Here is a 19,317-nt window from a genome sequence, read left to right as displayed (position 1 = left end):
GGAAAGCTTCCTTTCAAATAGTACTTGCTGAGGTGCTGTAGTTTTTGAGAAATGAGTTGAACAATGTTGTTGAAAAGGCGCTTTAAAAATGCTCTGTTGTATGTACCTGTAATGTCACGAAAAACAGTTTTAGCATGTACATGTAAAATGTGTTTACAAGTTATGTAATCATAAGTGGTAAACACGTTTTACATGCTGAAATAATGTTCATCTCCTGAGACAAAAATTATTTTTGTGACATTGTTTTACTCAGTTCTAAAAAAACTAATAAAAGTAATATTTTAAGGGAAGCTTTCTACCATCATTTTTAAACCTTGTAAGTTTAATGTAAATCTGTGAAAGTTTGTGTTTTGTGTCGTTCAAAAAGTACCAAAACCCTTTAAGACACAGACTCCATCTTAAGCCTGCCAGTATCGAGTTACAGCTGAGCATCCACTCTACTCCTTTCAAAGGATTTTCTCGTCCCAATTTTTGTGTGTAATTTGACACTGAACTTCTCCTTTTTTTCTTTTCCGATTTTCCATCTCAAGGCTTGCGTTTCCTGAGGGCTTTGCGGATGATTCAGCTCTCAGAGATTCTACAGTTTCTGAGTATTCTACGGACGAGCGACACGATAAAACTCGTCAATCTGGTGACGATATTCTTCAGCATGTGGCTGACTGCGGCTGGCTTCATTCATTTGGTAATTAAAAAAAACGTTCTTGTCGATTGCTGGTCTCAAAAGATTTAAAAAACGGGGTCTTAAGTTAGGAACGTTGGAATCAGAAATGTCAGAACTTGCATTGTGATTGCTGCTGGCTTTTTAAAACGATTTAAAAAAAATTGAGTCTCCAGTTTGGAACTTTCAAACAGAAACGTTTTTAGAGATGTCAACTGGAGCAGAGGTTACTTCATCACATGGTTGTTATCTGCCAATCCCTACAAGTTCTAATTTTGAAATGTCTGTTGATTCTGAGGCTAGCAGTTTGTTATTTATAACAAATCAGGGCTCATCAACTTCAGGGAACAAAAATCAACAAGACTGCAGGAATTGTAGCTCAAACCATTTACTAGACCAGGGGTCGACTTCATTGAAACTTGGTCCTAAACTTAGGACGAGTAATCCGTCCTAACTCGAAATAAGACTAGTCTTTACTCTTTGTGAAATCCATCTTAGACTATTTGTTACAAGACAAGAATCAAAGTAATAAAATCGACAGGCAACCAAGAAGAACCCAGCTTATAATTATTTTTTTCCCTTCTTGGAAATCTGTCAATGTCATTAAAGACATGGGAAGTTCAACACGTTACAACATCCCATAGTGACATTTATACCGTGCAAACATAATAATGTCAGACAAAAGGTCTTGCATCGTTCAAGATCCATCTGGCCAGCCAGTCACTGTCATCTCAGATTCATTCATCTTAAAGGCATGGACACGTTTGGTAATTGCCAAAGACCAGTCTTCTCACTTGGTGTATTCCAAGATATGTATAAGAAAAACAAATCTGTGAAAATTTGAGTGAAATTGTTTGTCAAAGTTGCAAGAGAATAGTGGAAAAAAACACCCTTGTCGCACAAGTTGTGTGCTTTCTGATACTTGAGTTCGAGACCTAAGCTGAGGTCTCGTATTCAATTCAAATATATTAGTGAGAAATTACTTCTTTCACAAAAACTATGTTACCTCAGAGGGAGCCGTTTCTCAGAATGTTTTATACTATCAACAGCTCCCCATTGCTCGTTACCAAGTAAATTTTTATGCTAACAATTATTTTGAGTAATTACCAATAGTGTCCAGTGCCTTTAACACCTTCTGGTGACATTTAGGGAAGAATGTGAATTGATGACTGTAGTAGGATGAAGACAGGGTAGTTAAGAGAGCAGCCGGGACATTCTTAAATGTATATAAGTCTTTGACCTTAACCGACCCAGAAAATGCCCTGTCTTGATTATTGTTCATCTTTTCCAACTTTGATTTATAATTTTTTTTATTCGCTCACAGGTTGAGAATTCTGGTGATTTCTGGATTGAGTTTAGCAATTCACAAGAAATTAATTACTGGACCTGCGTTTATGTGCTCGTGGTGACTATGTCCACCGTTGGTTACGGTGATATAACAGCCAAGACTACACTAGGCAGAGTTTTTATCGTTCTCTTCATCTTTGGTGGCTTGGTAAGTCTTCTTTGATGTAAATAAAAAGCAAAAAATTGTTAGTGGCCTGACGTTTCGACCCTAGCAGAGTCTTTCTCAAAGGCTGAGATATAAAAGAACATAGGTTGTTTTTTCCCTGTACACCGATGTTTCTGTCGCATTGTACACTCGGTACGTTCCCTGGTTCTGTGAAAAAAATCCGCAGGCAAATCACTCGAGTGGGATTCGAGCCATAAACCTTTGTATTGCTAGAGCAGATGTTTACCACTAGACCACCGAGCTAGCTCTGTGGCTAGGACAGTTCAAATTCTATGTGTTTTTTTTTCTTTCTGCTCTACCGGCCAGGCTTTGGACTGATGATACCCAAGCCTGTGTTTCAGCCCTAGAAGTAGGTGGCAACAGCCTCTGGAAAAAAATAATTGTAGCCCACACCTTGAAGTTGGCTTCAGGCCTTGTGTGTCTGGCGACTTGCATAAAAAAAAACATAAAAAAAAAAAACAGTTTTGATTTTGATAGATGTTAGTTGTGCATCCAGGATAAAGAATATAATTTTTTTTTTTTTTTTACCTGTGCACTGTATACTGTATTCCCACGTTCTGTGAAGAAAACAAATGGTTACAGGGCTATAACATTAACAAAAACTTTGTATGCCATTTCTTTTCAAAGAAGTCTGTGTGTTAACGTCAAATTCAATTTTGTGATTCACTCATTTTCCAATAGACTGAGGTCTCGGGGAAAGTGAAAAAAAAAAGTACAATTTGCCAACCACACATTGAAATGGTGTCAGTTTTCACTTATTTGATACTCTTTCAGAGCAAAGTTGTACCTTTAAGTAGTTTGTCTAGACTTTGACGATCAAAATGTAGGAGGCGTTTAAAGTATTGAGTATCTCCATATTGGGTTTCTAGGTCGAGCAATGAACAATTAACAAATTGAGGAGTGTTGGCCTGCATATTCAGAAGATTCAATTTGAAACAAGAATTTCAATCTAACGGTAGAGTAACTTTTTCTTGAAAAAAATGCTCAGAAATGCGGCAGATTAAATTTTTCCGGCAAATAATTCTCAGAAATGCAGCACGACTTGGATGATTCCAATCAAATAATGATGGTATTAAATTGACCAGAAATTCCACTGATAGACAGTGACTTGATGAGGATAATTGACTCCTCACCTGCTGGTTGCTGTCACCTTGAGTTGTTGCCTCACAATTTGTCAACGTAGAATGTAATAAAAGAGAGGTGATTAAGTCTTAAAGACACTGGACACTATTGGTAATTGTCAAAGACCAGTTTTCTCACTTGGTGTATCTCAACATATGCATAAAATAACAAACCTGTGAAAATTTGAGCTCAATTGGTCAACGAAGTTGCGAGATAATAGTGACAGAAAAAACACCCTTGTCACAAGAAGTTGTGTGCTTTTAGATGGTTGATTTCGAGACCTCAAATTGAGGTCTCGAAATCAAATTCGTGGAAAATTACTTCTTTCTCAAAAAACTATGTCACTTCAGAGGGAGGCGTTTCTCACAATGTTCTATACTATCAACCTCTCCGAATTACTCGTCACCAAGTAAGGTTTTATGCTAACAATTATTTTGAGTAATTACCAATAGTGTCCACTGCCTTTAAACGTCCGTTTAAGACCGGCTGAGTCAAGGCCCTGCAATTCGGCTGACGTTTATAGGATGGCCTCGACCCTTGAAGGTTTCAAAGGCACGTTAGGTAATTACTCAAAGTATTGCAGGGTACTGAAATTCTGTGCTGAGCAATTAGCGTCACCATTTCAGTCACTTTTTCAGGAATCATTAAATAGGGCGTTAATTCCTGCTTTATGGAAAAGGTCAGTTATTGTTCCTATTCCAAAAAATGCTCACCCTAAAGTCATGAACGATCTTCGTCCTGTAGCTCTCACCTCGGTACCCATGAGATGTTTAGAAAAAATAGTTAAGAACAGGTTAATGAATGAAGTTGAGGGTTCCATGGATGAGTATCAATTTGCCTATAGACCACGTAGAAACACAGAGGATGCAATTTTGACTTTGACTAATGGTATTTTTGAACACCTGGAGAAGACAGGGGCTTTTGCTAAAGTTGTTTTTGTGGACTTTGCGAGTGCCTTCAACACAATTCAGCCGTATTTGATGGTTCAGAAACTGTTGGATCTTGGTGTAAATTTTGATATTATACGTTGGATCAATAACTTTCTAACTAACAGAGGGCAACAGGTCAAGTTAAATTCCACTTTCTCAACTCTCCGTTATATAAGTACTGGGGCCCCACAGGGTTGTGTTCTTTCTCCCATTCTGTACACATTATACACCAATGAATGTAGATCTCTGAATACAAACCACAAGTTGATTAAGTATGCAGATGACACTGCACTGGTCGGCCGTTTATTTGCAAAAACGGATAGCTTAGCATCATTCGATCACGAGATTTCTGAATTTGTTCAGTGGTGTGACAAAAACCACTTAGAGATCAACACAAAGAAAACTAAGGATATGGTCTTTGATTTTCGAAGGAACAAAACGCACGTTCCGGCCACTGTGATCAAAGGAGAATCTCTGGAAAGGGTCACTGAGTTTAAGTACTTGGGAATTGAGATTGATAATCAGTTGATTTTTGATAAATGTGCTAAATCTAAATACAAAAAGTTACAGCAGCGTCTTTTCTTTTTAAGGAAACTTAATTCATTCCATGTGGACAGAACCATTTGCAAATGTTTTATAAGTCTGCCCTGCAAAGTATTATTACATATTGTCTTGTTAGTGTTTTTGGGAATATGCGGGCGCAGGATCGGGGCAAGTTGGACAGGGTCATTAAACAAGCAAATAGAATAACCGGTACTGATGGGTCAATGGTTAAAGGTCTATACAAATCTCTAATGCTAAATAAAGTTGAATCAATTTTGTCAGATGAAACCCACCCCCTAAATGTACAGTTCAATCGTAGTGCTAGAAGCAACCGCCTGTTACAGCTCAGAATTAACACAAAGCGATATGCTAATTCATTTGTCCCCTCAGGTGTCCGAATTTTTAATGAACAATTGCAACGTTAATATATTTTTGTAAAATCAATCTTTTACTTCCAGTTTTTTTTTTTTTTTTTTTTTTTTTTTTTTTTCATGTCATATATAATATATATTTCTATAGACTTTTGTAGCTTGTAGTGTTTTTTGTTTTGTTTTTATATAATATTTTTAATAATCTTATGTAAATTTTGTAAAATTGTTGTTTAAAAGGTCGAAATGAATTTCCCATCGTGGATAATAAAGTGAATTGAATTGAATTGAATTGAATTGAATTAATTAGCATAAAAATTGCTCGGTAACGAGCAATGGAGAGCTTTTGATAGTATCAAACATTGTGAGAAACGACACCCTCTGGAGTAACGTTTTTAGAAAGAGGACATTTCTTACTTTAATATTATTTGAACCTGAGAATGATTTCAGGGCTGAAGCCTTTCTCAGGCATCTGAAAGAAGACAAATTTCTACAGCAACAACATAGAAAAATAATAATAATATTAATAATAAAAATTAATATAATTTGTTATATATAAAATAATCAACACTAAACTTAAAAATTAAAAAATAATTGCCGGCAGCTTTCCAAGCAAAACTGCTGAAAGACTTTGTATATGACCAAGGACTTTTGATAGTTGTTTTGTTTTAGTGGATTTGAATTGCTGCACACTACATTTAAAGGAACACATTGCCTTGGATCGGTCGAGTTGGTCGTTTTTTTGACCGTTTATTATAAAATGCATATTGTTAGAAAGATGATGTAAAAGTAGAATACAATGATCTACACAAATATGCCTCGAAATTGCGTGGTTTTCTTTTTACCTCATCCAATAACACGGTCGGCCATTTATAGGAGTCAAAATTTTGACCCCCATAAATGGCCGACCGTGATAGTTAGCGATGTAAAAAGAAAACCGTGCAATTTTGAGAGATACTTGTGTGGATCATTATATTCTACTTTTAAAACATCTTTCTAACCATATACATTTCATAACAAACGGTTTCAAATGCTTTTTATAGACCAACTCGTCCGATCCAAGGCAACGTGTTCCTTTAAGCACTCGGCAGTCACAGTGACATTAAGTTGTTTGAAATTAGACTCAAAAACACACTCAGCTTTGAGGGTTTCAACACGCACTAAAGAGTCCGGACCCTATGCATAGAGTACTCTTGATAAACGTGCTTTATACTTAATCTTTATCATCAGGAAAAAACGGTGGGGCGAATTAGTTGGCAATTAAAAATAGATTGAAACAAATTGATAATAAACTGTGTTATTTAGACAGTTCTTATTTTGTCACGTTTACAACTCAACGAAACGTTTGTTTCATGGTACTCATAGTTTGTCATTCTATTCTTTTTATATAGGCCATGTTTACCAGCTATCTACCGGAGTGTTTTGAAATTCTAGGAAGACGGAAAAAGTATCAAGGATCGTATCAATCAGAAAAGGGAAGAAAGTGAGTCATTGAAAATTTGTTTATATTGTGCTTGTTTGTCTTTTAATTATAATTTTTAAATATGATTTCACTCTGAATTTCTAGTAATTACCGATAAGGCCCCACTTGCAAGGCTCTGAAAAACTAGCCACACCTCTTGTCGTTGACGGTGTGCGTCAAAATTACAACATTTGATGCCTTGTGGTGGTTTGTTGCTTTGTTGTTCCAACAAAGCGGCTCTATAAAACGGAGCTGCTACAAATGCATAATATGAATGACGATGTCACAGGCCTTTTCTTGTATTTTTCTGAAAAGCACTGGAGAAGATATTTCCAAACTATTGTTTGTTTTATAATTAAAGTCTGCTTATTCTAGCGTGAACTCAATTTTGTTGTTGTTTGCAATCATTCCAAATGAACTTCAGCATCGATCAGCTGTTGCCATTTTTCGTTGCAGCTGGTCTTTAAGATTATGACAAGATTTATGTTATGATTCAGCATAATCGATTAGACCTGGGTGATTTGCTAATAGGTAATTCTTACCTTCTAGGTAACGACCCTCAACAATTCCATCAAAGATTTAGAAGACGGGTTTCATTAGCAAACTAAAAGTCCTTATAAAAAGGTGCTTTGAAAAAAGAAGTGTACAGTTTCTTGAAGAAAGAAGATACAATTTCTTGAAGAAAGAAGCAGACAGTTTCTTGAAGAAAGAAGCGTACATTTCCTTGAATAAAGAAGGGTACAGTTTCTTGAAGAAAAAAAGCATACAGTTTCCTGAAGAATGAATCGTACATTTTCTTAAAGAAAGAAGCCTAGAGCTTCTTGACGATAAAACAAAGAGGAGGCAGCTCATTATCTACTTGTTAATTGCTTCCTAGGGCCCCAGCTGAAAAGGTTAAGTTACCTTAACTTACTGAATATTTTTCCCAGGTCTCAGTAAATACAGACCCTGGGGAATCCGTCTCCTTCCTCTGTTTAGGGTTGAAGAGAGAGAAATAGATGGAGTTGATAAAAGAAAATTCAGAAAGAAAAACAAGAAGTACTTGGACATGCTTGAATTGAGTTGATTGTTATATCTGGGAGCATATTTTACGGGGTTTTAAGATGCATGGCCAAATTGGGTTAATGGGAATTGTGAAAAATTCCTACAGCTTAAGGAAGTCTATTATGAGAGGTCCTTGAGTTTATTGAATATTTTTGGGAGAGGTTTTTTAGCGAAGGAATTGGAACTTGTGAATCGTGAACAGTAAGAGGGTCGGAGTCGAGGCTTGAATGCACAGCAAGGAGGATTGTTTAGCTTGAGGGGTCTTGAGGGTTATTAAATATTGAAAAATGAAAAACTCTTCCTGGTGACATGCTGCGTGATGAATTCAAGATCTTAATGAAAACTGAAGGAACAACAAAAGATTTTTTTTTCATGTTTAAGTTTTGTTAAGTGCATTAACAGATTATGGTTTTGGGAAAAAACCCAAGGGTTTCATGTTTTGTATTATGCAGTAATACATTTAGATTCTGGTAAAAAAAACCCAAAAAAAACAGGATTTTAAGTTTTGTATAATGCAGTGTTTTGATTGGATTTTGGAAAAAAAAAACCTGTAAGGTTTTTAGGTTTTGTATAAGGCAGTAATCATAGAGCTAGATATATTGACTAGAGCGCTAACGTGCTCTGCGTTTTGAAGCCACCCTGGGCGCAGAAATGTTTGGTGTGTTGCGTGAATTCGGAATTTTAAGAGAACACACATTGCTGCGATTATTTTACATTCGGCGTGTGTGTGTATACGTACGCAGCTGTCCACTCGCGTACGTCCGCGCTGCAAAAACCGTAACTTCGACTTGATTGCCGTACTAAAAAAAGTAAACGCGCCTTTTAATCATGACGCACATGACCAGCAGATGATCAGCAGATTGTGCGTTCACATTTATTGCATTTTTGCTTCGATGGCACATAAAAAAGAACAGACGCACTATCATGCAAATAGCCGTACAATTGCCGTACAAAATGTCAAGCTTTTGCATTGGTTTGTACATAAACATGGATGCGCCCACACGGCTTCAAAACCTTAGTGTGTGTATAACGGGGTGTTAGCGCTCTAGTCAATATATATAGCTCTATGGCAGTAATAGATTCTGTTTTTTGGAAGAAAAAAATTAGGATTTCCAAGATTGATCAGCCTCGGGAAATAGTTAAGAAATATTAAACATTTGTTATCAATCGTTGTCAATCAGAAGTGTCAGGTTGTTGCGATGAAAAATTGTGCGCTTTATATAAACAAGTCTAATATTTCTCAAATGTTGCATCCTATAAATGTTGAGATACTCTGAAGTGCAAGTGAAAAAAATATTAAATCAAATTGGGAAAAGAGAAATTCCACCTGCTGCGGTGGCTGAGGGGGGGGGGGGGGAGGGGGTGAGATGTGAGAAGATTGGCAAGATGCCAAGATGACCCTGACTTTCATAATCTCCTGCTGTCATAGAAAGATGAGGACTTGTGACTTTCATAATCTTCCGTTTATATTTAATATTTAATCGTATGCAATTATAACACACAAGTGATTATAACGCGACACAATTGACACTTTGATAGTGAGATGAGGTATCTTTAGAGACTGAAACTTCACGCTTGCGTAAAAAAAAGAAGAAAAAAGTCTCTCGAAAATACCCGGCGGTGTGAAAAATAACAGCAGGTACAATGAGAGATTGATGTACGTCAAGCCGGTGTCGATGCTGGTGTTATTTCCATAAAGTAATTTTAGATTCTAACTGATGTGAAATGTATGCTTGGGTTGTTTCGCACTACTTTATTTATGAATTTTCCCTCTTCACTCCACCTGCAAGGTTCGGAGCGCACTGTCAGTGCCCTGGAGCTGATATGACATGCACTCTTTATTCTGAAGGACGGTAGCATACATATTGATGTAGATTTTTTTTTTTCCTCTTTTTTTTTACCCATATGCAACGTTCTGTGTTAGAACTATATACTCAGTACTTTCCCGAGTTCTGTGAACAAAGTCATAGGGATATTACATGGTTGGGATTCGAACCCACGACCTTTGCCTTTCTAGAGCAGTGTCGACTCATACCAACTAGACCATCGAGATTGCTCGGAAGCGGGTACTGCATTGATTCAATAGATGTTAAATGGGATAAAGAATATTCCTTTTTGGTGTTTTTCACCCATATATGACGATGTGTGTTGATAAGAATAATTTATTGATTTTATATTGCGCTCTCTCAAGGAACCAGCCTGTTCGAGGGCGCATAACAGTAAAAATTGAAAAAGATTAAGAGAATTACATGCATAATTGTTAGCACTGTATACTCAGTACTGATGTAGTTGATGGAGTCAGTACTGATGTAGTTGATGTTTTCTTTCCCTTTATGCCACATAAATAAAAAAACGTTGATCGTCCCCGCCCGACCGTTCAAAACCCCCCGACCCCATTTTATTTATTTATTTTTTTTAAATCATAAAAAACAACCTTTTCAGCTGATATTTTTTCCAAAATGTACAGGTTTGAAAAGATGTTTAAAGAAGGTTTTTATTCATGTTGGCAAAGCAAGAACAATTCTTCAAATATTTACCTGGGCTACACTGTGCTTAGTTGTTTGAAAAAGTTTACAGAAAATGTCATCTAGGAGTTAAATTTGTTTGACAAAACTATTGAAAACATCAAAAACACACAAACCCTCTGTTTTATAGTGATTGTGATGATTTCTTAATTCTTGATTTCATATTTAGCATGTCAACAAAACTTAAAAAAAAAAAAAAAACAAAAACCTCCCTCCCCCATCCGCAAAACAAAAAGGACGATCAACAATTTTTTTATATTTTTATGTGGATATTTCACAGAACTTTTAAATAAAAGTGTGTTCGTTTCTGTAACCCTTCATGTATTAGACCATAGTCTCTACACAAAGTGTTAGCCAGAGGTGTGTACTTCGGACACCCTGTTTTTAAACGTTGACAACCTGTTTTATCTGTTGCATAGAAATGAATTGCAAATGCTCAATTTGGACACTCAGTTTTGTAAATTCCCAGCAAATGTGGACATCCTGGCGAAGATCTTGTCTCTACAGATATTTTGTTGTTCTGTATTATTATTATCTATGGATAAACTTTGATTCACACATTTTTTTTCATCAATATCCGATTTATACGTCTCCATAGAAACCCAATTCCACTATCCAAACAAGGTTGCTTAGAAACGACACCAGGTGTTTCGCACACCCTGGGGTTGAAGTACATTATTTATGCATTTTTTTCACAGATGCATCCTGTGGATCAGACTGTTTTTACACACTTTTAGATAATCATGAGCATTAAGCCCGGTTCATACTTCCTGCGAATGCGAATGTGATACGAGTGTGGACGTCACAAATTCGCAATGAATAATTCGTAGGGGTTGAGTCGTGCTCAACTTTCTTGTGAATATCGCAGCAAAAACAAAGTTACGAGGTCAAATTCATGTTAAGTCGCATCGCGTTTGCGATCGCAAGAAGTATGCACAGGGCTTTAAGCTCATACACTTCCTGCGAATGCTTCGTGCAAAATGAATTTCATTGCGTCACAAAACGGAAAGGGAGCGCGAACCGTTTGTTGCGTCACAAAAATTCGCTTCGCATTCGCAGGAAGCATGAACCGGGCTTTACAGTGAATTTCTTTATGCAGCACTTCAAACAGAAAGACAGAAGGCCTTTACAAAGGCCTTTACAAAGCCTTGCTTAATTGCCATTAATAAGTACAGTTGATTAGTTTTTCTGTCTAAAGAAGCGGTAACCAGTTTTAAGCGTTAACGGCAACTCGTACCTTTGGTTTTTGAAACACTGTGACTGTTTTAATCATAAAACTATCCAGTAAACATTTTCATTTCAAAAAGTGGTAGCCTTTTTGAGATATTGTCAAAAATCTGCAAGATGATAAAAAAATTACTGTTACTTTTTATCAAATCAAAGTTCTGGTGGTTAAGTCATTGGAGTGTGGGTTTGAATCCTAGGCGTGACACTTTACTACAGTTGCTTCTCTTCACCCAGGTGTATAAATGGGTACCTGCGAGGGTAGAGGTTGATATAGCATATGAAAAAGTCTTTGGAGTGCTACGGTTGCGCAGGCTGTATACTCCCCAGGAGGCTGAGAAAGATTAAATGAATGTTATTGGCTCAATGATTACCGCACAAGTATAAAGTGCATTGCCATTGATACGGTTGTTGTAAAATAAGATGAATGAGAACTAGTTATTATTATTACTTTCAATCTGAACGTTATGTAAGAAGCCGTCAAAATAACCATTGATATTCACTTTAATAAGAAGAAACTATAAATTAATAGTAAACTTGCCGGTACAACCATGGGTAAAATCTGGTTTGAAGGAGTGGTGGCTCTGAAAAGAGCTGGTTAAGTCTCGATTCTAACAGTATACTCTGCTCGTCTTCAGGAGATTTCACTTTGTGCATTTTTTCTTGCTTTCATTGTCTAGGCATATCATCTTATGTGGACACATCACTTACGACAGCGTGGCTAACTTTCTTAAAGACTTCTTACACAAGGACAGAGACGACGTCAATGTTGAGATAGTTCTCCTCGATAAGTGAGTAATCAGTTAAAGGAGAATGGATGAGAAAGTGTAGATTCGTGGATAGAATGTATACGAAGCGAAGGCAGGTACATTGTCAATACGAATCTACACTTAAGAATCTATTCTCTGACTTAAAGACAGTGGACACTATTGGTAAATGTCAAAGACCAGTCTTCTCACTTGGTGTATCTCAACATATGCATAAAATAACAAACCTGTGAAAATTTGAGCTTGATTGGTCGTTGGAGTTGCGAGATAACTATAAAAGAAAGAACACCCTTGTCACACAAAGTTGTATGCATTCAGATGCTTGATTTCAAGACCTCAAATTCTAAACTTGAGGTCTCGAAATCAAATTGTTGGAAAATTACTTCTTTCTCGAAAACTACGTCACTTCAGAGGGAGTCGTTTCTCACAATGTTTTATACAGTACTATCAACCTCTCCCCATTACTCGTTACCAATTGAGGTTTTATGCTGATCATTATTTTGAGTAATTGCCAATAATGTCCACTGCCTTTAAACCATTTATCTCACAGCACCTTGTAAACCATTGGGTTTTTCTCCTCCAGAGGAGTAGTGTATAAATTTAGGTCTCATAATTCAAACTTAGTCCAACATACCTTGCAGAAAAATACTACATGCGGTACATCAAAGGGAATCGTAATCCTTTCTGTAGTTAAAGGCAGTGGACACTATTGGTAATTGCTCAAAATAATTGTTAGCATTAAACCTTTCTTGGCGACGAGTAATGGGGAGAGGTTGATGGTATAAAACATTGTGAGAAACGACTCCCTCTGAAGTGCCATGCATTCGAGAAAGAAGTAATTTTCCACAAATTTGATTTCGAGACCTCGGGTTTAGAACTTGAGGTCTCGAAATCAACCATCTAAACGCACACAACTTCGTTTGACAAGGGTGTTTTCTTTTTTCATTATTATCTCGCAAGTTTGACGACCAATTGAGCTCAAATTTTTACGGGTTTGTTATTTTATGCATATGTTGAGATACACCAACTGTGAAGGTTGGTCTTTGACAATTACCAATTGTATCCACTGCCTGCCTTTGAAGCACCCTGAACATCACTGTGTGACGGATATGCGCGCTATATAACATAAGAATCAACTGTTTGTGTTATTATTACCAAGCATATCAATGTATCACAAAAGCATTGTTCGTTCATTCAAGACACACTGGTAACTCTGCGCAGAATACCGCCGAGTGAGAGATGCCTGTAATTATACTCCCAAGGATGCCATTACATCTGATGAAACTGTATTTTTTTTCCCCCACCAATTTGACGTGTTCTCTTTTTGTGATAACCATCTGAGGATGACGGTCATTCATAATAGATGTCCGTCGTACATGGTCGGCTCGCTCTCTCCCTCTCTCCCTAGTCACTCTAATTATTTCTGACAAACCGGACAATTACAGTAATTGCAGTTTGTTGCCATGGTTTCTCCAATTGTTGTTTTGATATATTTTTATTTTTATTCTATGCATGGCCTTTTTTTTTTAGAGAGAATTTATCTTTTTTTTTATTGTTGCATCTTTTTTCATTTTGTTCTAGTTAAATAAGCATTGTTGTTTGATAAGTTGTTTTGTAAAGTCTGTTTTGTTTATATCTGTCCGATTGTCTTGTCTCTGATAACTAAAATCCTCGGCCTATCAAATCGACCTCCATAATATTTCCTGTCTTTGCTTTATTTTTTCAAGTCTGTCATAACTCGGTCCATTCTGTTTATTATTTCCTCGTATAATTGTGTCACTTTGTTGACAACATTTTGAAAATTAAAACTAAATTGAAACAAAAGATGCCCTCAGTTTTAACTGATAGGATTTGAACTTCCTCTAGCCATGGAGGTAGAAATAGACCTCCATGCTCTAGCCGGCGGGCTAGCTCTGTCGTCTAGTGGTAAGACATCTCTTCTAGCAATGCAAAGGTCCTGGGTTTGAATCGTGCCCGAGTGATTTGTCTGAGGATTTTTTCTCTCTAAGAACTCGGGATAAGTACAGTGCTTTTATCCACATTGGTGTATGGGTAAAAATAAATTATATTCACCCGCATTTCTTGAACCTTGGCAGTAAGCTACAATTCCATACTAGAACCGTGTAATTTAGAACAAGCTATCTCGTTTCCAGGATCAAATTCCGCGAAGGAAACTACAAATCTTTTATTCATCACTCTTTCGCATTTCCTTTGTCTTATAGCTCGGAGCCGGACCTGGAGCTTCAAGCCCTCTTCAAAAGGCATTTTACTCAGCTAGAGTTCTTCCAAGGATCGGTCTTGAATTCCGTGGATCTTGAGAAAGTCCGGGTACGTATACCATTTCATTTATTCGGCAGTGCTTGTTTTTTTTTCTTCTCATTTTGTGTCTGGTCTTGTAAGAAAATTTCTTTAGCAGTAAACATTTTGAGCTACACACCCCCTGGGCCCAATTTCATGGCTCTGCTTACCGCCGAATTCTGCGCTTACGATAGCGATTCCCCGCTTACGTGCAAGCGCCGAATTTCTGCACTAGCCTTGTAAGCGTAGAATGCCTAGTAACAGGAAGAACGCACGCGCAGAAGCCCAAATTCGCCGCTAACTCGTGAAATACGCTTCCGTAAGCACAGAATTCCCTGCTTCCATAAGCGCCGATTCTGTGCTTACGGTAAGCAGAGCCATGAAATTGGGCCCTGGTGTCTCGTGGATTTTTCTCTCCAAATTCAAGCCCTGGAACGTGAGTTTGGGAATTTTGTTTTTCATTTCATTGTCTGAAAATTATTGATATCATTGTCAAATTAAACAGTTGGAAGGTTAGTGGATGTGGAAGCCAACACACCGTCCATATGTTCATTTTAGTGGCATGTGTTGTGCGGTAGCTGAATAACAGTGCAAGACTAGAGCTCTGGGCCCAATTTCTTAGAGCTGCTAAGCACAAAAATTTACTTAGCATGAAATTTCTTCCTTGATAAAAACAGGCCTTACCAACCAAATTTCCATTTGTTGCGTAATGCTTGTTTACTGGTATTCAGCTGTTGTTTGCTTATCCTTAAAAATCCAGTGGAAATTTGGTTGGTAACCCTGTTTTTATCAAGGAAGACATTTCATGCTAAGCAAACTGTTGTGCTTAGCAGCTCTATGAAATTTGGCCTCGGTGTTTCTGATAAGCAGAGTGTCCGTTCAGGTCACGGCTGTGAAGCTTGTGTCCTTCAGCAAGATTCTTTACCATGTAAATTGCTTTGTCCTTCAGTATGCTTGGACTGATAAGGCACATAAAAGAGTTGAAACCAACGGTACTTTCAGAACCACCCCAACTCATTAGAGATAGTCATTACAATCCATGGTGTTACCGCAAATCTTTCAATATTGTATTTCCACCATGCAAAGTTTCAAATCCTACTCACATAAAAGAACCCATCACACTTATTGTTGAAGAGCAGGGGCTTAATCCTAGTGTTTTGGGTTCACATTAGCAAGCACTCAAGGCTTGAGAGCTACAGTGATTAAGCTCACTTATAAGGCAATTTTGGTTTCATTCTTTACCAGAAATGTATATAATAATAGTGACAGTAATAAAAATAACAATAATAATTTATATAAAGATTTAGCCTTCGAGAAAGACTATGCTAGGTTCAAAATTTCAGGCCATCAACTATTTTGTGCATTTTTACCATAGGTCCTTTTGGTTGGTAAGCAGTTTGCAACAGCTAAATCTATTTAGTCTATGATTATACCATAGATCACATGTGAGTTAGATCAAGTTATAAACCATGGAACAAGTAAAGTTGAGACATATGGCCGCAGTTTTAACATGCTCAATACTTTTACCGGGGGGGGGGGGGGGGGGGGGGGGGGTTAATATGTCCCCAGGTTGTTATTTGAATAATGTATAGTGTAAATATTCAATGCACTTTTTAATATGGAATAGCTCGAGGTACGTGCACACGTTCGGACCAGCTGTGGTTCGATGACTATTTGAACCAAAAATGACGTTGTGAAAGAAAGGGTGCGAGAGGCATTGCTCTGCATTGGTGGAATTAACAAAGCAGAATTTATCTTCAGGGTTTTGTTTTTTTTGTAGTTCCATAATACACCACAAATGCATCCCCTTAAGGTGATTCCATCCCTGGCTGCCGCTTCCCAGGTTGTATCATAAACTTGGGTGTGATCCTTGGCTATAAAGGCAGCTAATGGCTTCCAACTGGCACTCCTGAACAAAGATATTGTCAAAATAGAGTTGTCCACAGGAGATAGACTGTATTGAATAATCCCCTTTAATGCTATGAAAGTGGCCATGTTGTAGGGCAGGTCATATGCACGTCTAAACCAAAACACGTACATTAATGAAGCGCACACAGCGTTCCTGGTTTGATTTCTATGGCACATAGACCTTTTCGCAAATACTGGGGCGCGCGCGTAAAGATTGGAATTAGGTGCATTGTGGTCTAGCTGGTATCACAATTTGATTCATATCTATCCCACAATGCACCTCATTCAACAGTCTGCGCTTGCGCATTGGTATTGGCGATAATGTCTATGAACGCACACCTACACGCACACACTCACAGATGCCATGTTGTAGGGCAGGTGTTTGAATGGTAACATCGTATATTCGATACGGTCTATTGTAGGGCTAGTTAGCTCAGTTGGTAGACCGGCAGGCACGTTAATCCAGAATTCCTTGGTTCATATCTAGCTTTAGTAAATTCTTCTTTGTTTAAAGCCATTGGACCCTTTCGGTACAGAAAAAACAAAAAAAGTTCACAGATTTACAAATAATTTACAGGGTTTACAGAAGGTAATGGTGAAAGACTTCTCTTGAAATATTAGTCCATGAAATGCTTTACTTTTTGAGAAAACGGTAAAACAATATAAATTCTCGTTAGCGAGAATTACGGATTTATTTTAAACACATGTCATGACACGGCGAAACGCGCGGAAACAAGAGTGGGTTTTCCCGTTTTTTTCTCCCGACTCCGATGACCGATTGAGCCTAAATTTTCACAGGTTTGTTGTTTTACAATATATAAGTTGTGATACACGAAGTGTGGGACTTGGACAATACTGTTTACCGAAAGTGTATAATGGCTTTAACCCCAAATCCTTTCGATAGGTTCTACAAAAGTTAATGACCATAAAAAGGTTGCTTGGTAAAAATTAGCACTTCAGCTGTAGCTAATAAATGTTGACAACTTTCCATTACAAAAGGAGTGTAATTTCAGAAAAAGAAACTCAAAAATTGTTTCAATCGTATGAATGTTTCTGCTTAAAGGCAGTGGACACTATCGGTAATTATCAAAGACTAGCCTTCACAGTTGGTGTATCTCAACATATGCATAAAATAACAAACCTGTGAAAATTTGAGCTCAATCGGTCACCAAACTTGCGAGATAATAATGAAATAAAAAACACCCTTTTCACATGAAGTTGTGTGCATTTAGATGGTTGGTTTCGAGACCTCAAGCTCTAAATCTGAGGTCTTGAAATCAAATTCATGGAAAATAACTTCTTTCTCGAAAACTATGGCACTTCAGAGGGAGCCGTTTCTCACAATGTTTAATACCATCAACCTCACCCCATTACTCGTCACCAAGACAGGTTTTATGCTAATAATTATTTTGAGTAATTACCAATAGTGTCCACTGCCTTTAAAATGTTTCTCAGATTGTGTTTTCCAATAGCGAAATATACTCTTCCTGCGTAGACATATCACTCCAGGGCTGGATTTCACAAAGCCATAGATAGACAGATACATTGTAGATAGATAGAACGGCCAAATTACAGTAAAAATTACAATACATACAAAAAAGTTTACATACAAAAAAAAAAAAAACACAAAAAAAAAAACCACCATAAGACAATTTGTCAGAATCACCAGAGTGATTTTTACTTTTACATCACACTTTACTAAGCAACTACAATCGATTTGCAGCTATTAGATCAATCTTGGCTCTTTGTGAAATAGTCCCCAAATTGTTGGCGATATCTCGAAAAACTCTACCACCTTTTGACAAATGGAAACTTCACAGGCTCTAGTTTTATTGTACATGTATTTCGGTGACCAAAAAACAAAGGTACAATACCTTAAAGACACTAACGTGACATTATTCAAATCAAATATTGCTGACATAAGCTTTCCCATGTCAAAAGTGGACATACACCTTTGTCAATTTAAGAGTACAACATTCTGTAGAGTAGTACTGCTGTAGTCGGCTTCATTGTCAGTTGTCGTGCCAAATTAAATTATGTGGTTCTCATAATACAACGAGAAATTCAATAATACTGTAAAGGAATATTTTATTTGTGTGGAGCTTTTGTTGTGTTTATTGGATAGGAGATGCTGTACTCCATACCCGCGGTTGTAATCGAGTTATAGAATGTCTTTTAGAACGTAAGCTTCCGGGGAAAAAAGAAAGATGGATTGGCTTTATCATAGGCTATATTTCGATATCAGAAACTCAGGAGTGTCATACAGGATTCGGTCAAAAGTGAGGAGCCAATTTTTTATATGTTTCTTTTTTAAATATATATTGAAGTCAAACTTGAAAGAAAATTGAATCAACATATTTTGTTGGTATATGAAGGTATTTTTTTTCTCTTGGATTTAAGAGTCGTTTAAAGAAGGGAGAGTATACCTTTGTTTTAATCCTATATAAATGTGAACATTAATTTCAAGATGCTTTTGAGATGTGTCAAACATATCGAGTGGTTTTGATTGTCCCTGCAGGGAGTAGAATCTGTAAATATGAATACACAATCCGAAAAACGTATTTGATTGAAACTTCTGAGATTCAACTTTTGGGTGGAAAAAAAATGATATGTATTTGTCCATAACCACATTACATGTTTGTGAAATGAGTCTTAAAATGCTTTATACTATCGAGCGCTGCTGTAATTCTAACTAAGTAAGTTTTTATTGCCAGTAATTACTAGAGTCGCATACCTTCCCTCAGAGTCAGGTTCCTTGAGAAAATTGATCCGTTTTATGTTGGGAAATCTTGAGTTTTGCAATTGAGGCCGGTTGAGGCGTACATGTACTTTGTTTTTTATGAAAGTTCAATTAGTTCACGACTTCTAGAATTCACAAATCAAGAGTTCAGCAATGAACCTCACGAAGGCAGTCCCCTCGGAAAACCTTGATGAAAAAATAATCGCCAGTTAATGA

General features: G+C 37.1%; 1 protein-coding gene across 1 annotated transcript in view; it reads left to right on the top strand.

The window, feature by feature from the left end:
- The window catches only part of LOC139953084 (calcium-activated potassium channel subunit alpha-1-like), a 99,964-nt gene that overhangs the window by 40,589 nt on the left and 40,058 nt on the right, over window positions 1-19,317 (top strand). The window contains 5 exon segments of the mRNA XM_071952489.1: window positions 531-682; window positions 1,983-2,153; window positions 6,525-6,616; window positions 12,069-12,179; window positions 14,378-14,483. Coding sequence (XP_071808590.1) covers window positions 531-682; window positions 1,983-2,153; window positions 6,525-6,616; window positions 12,069-12,179; window positions 14,378-14,483 — 632 coding nt within the window.

The sequence above is a fragment of the Asterias amurensis genome, chromosome 21, assembly GCF_032118995.1.
Source record: "Asterias amurensis chromosome 21, ASM3211899v1".
In the NCBI taxonomy this organism is placed as follows: domain Eukaryota; kingdom Metazoa; phylum Echinodermata; class Asteroidea; order Forcipulatida; family Asteriidae; genus Asterias; species Asterias amurensis.
Note: the sequence above shows the minus strand (reverse complement) of the source record. Positions and strands in the feature narration are given on the sequence as shown.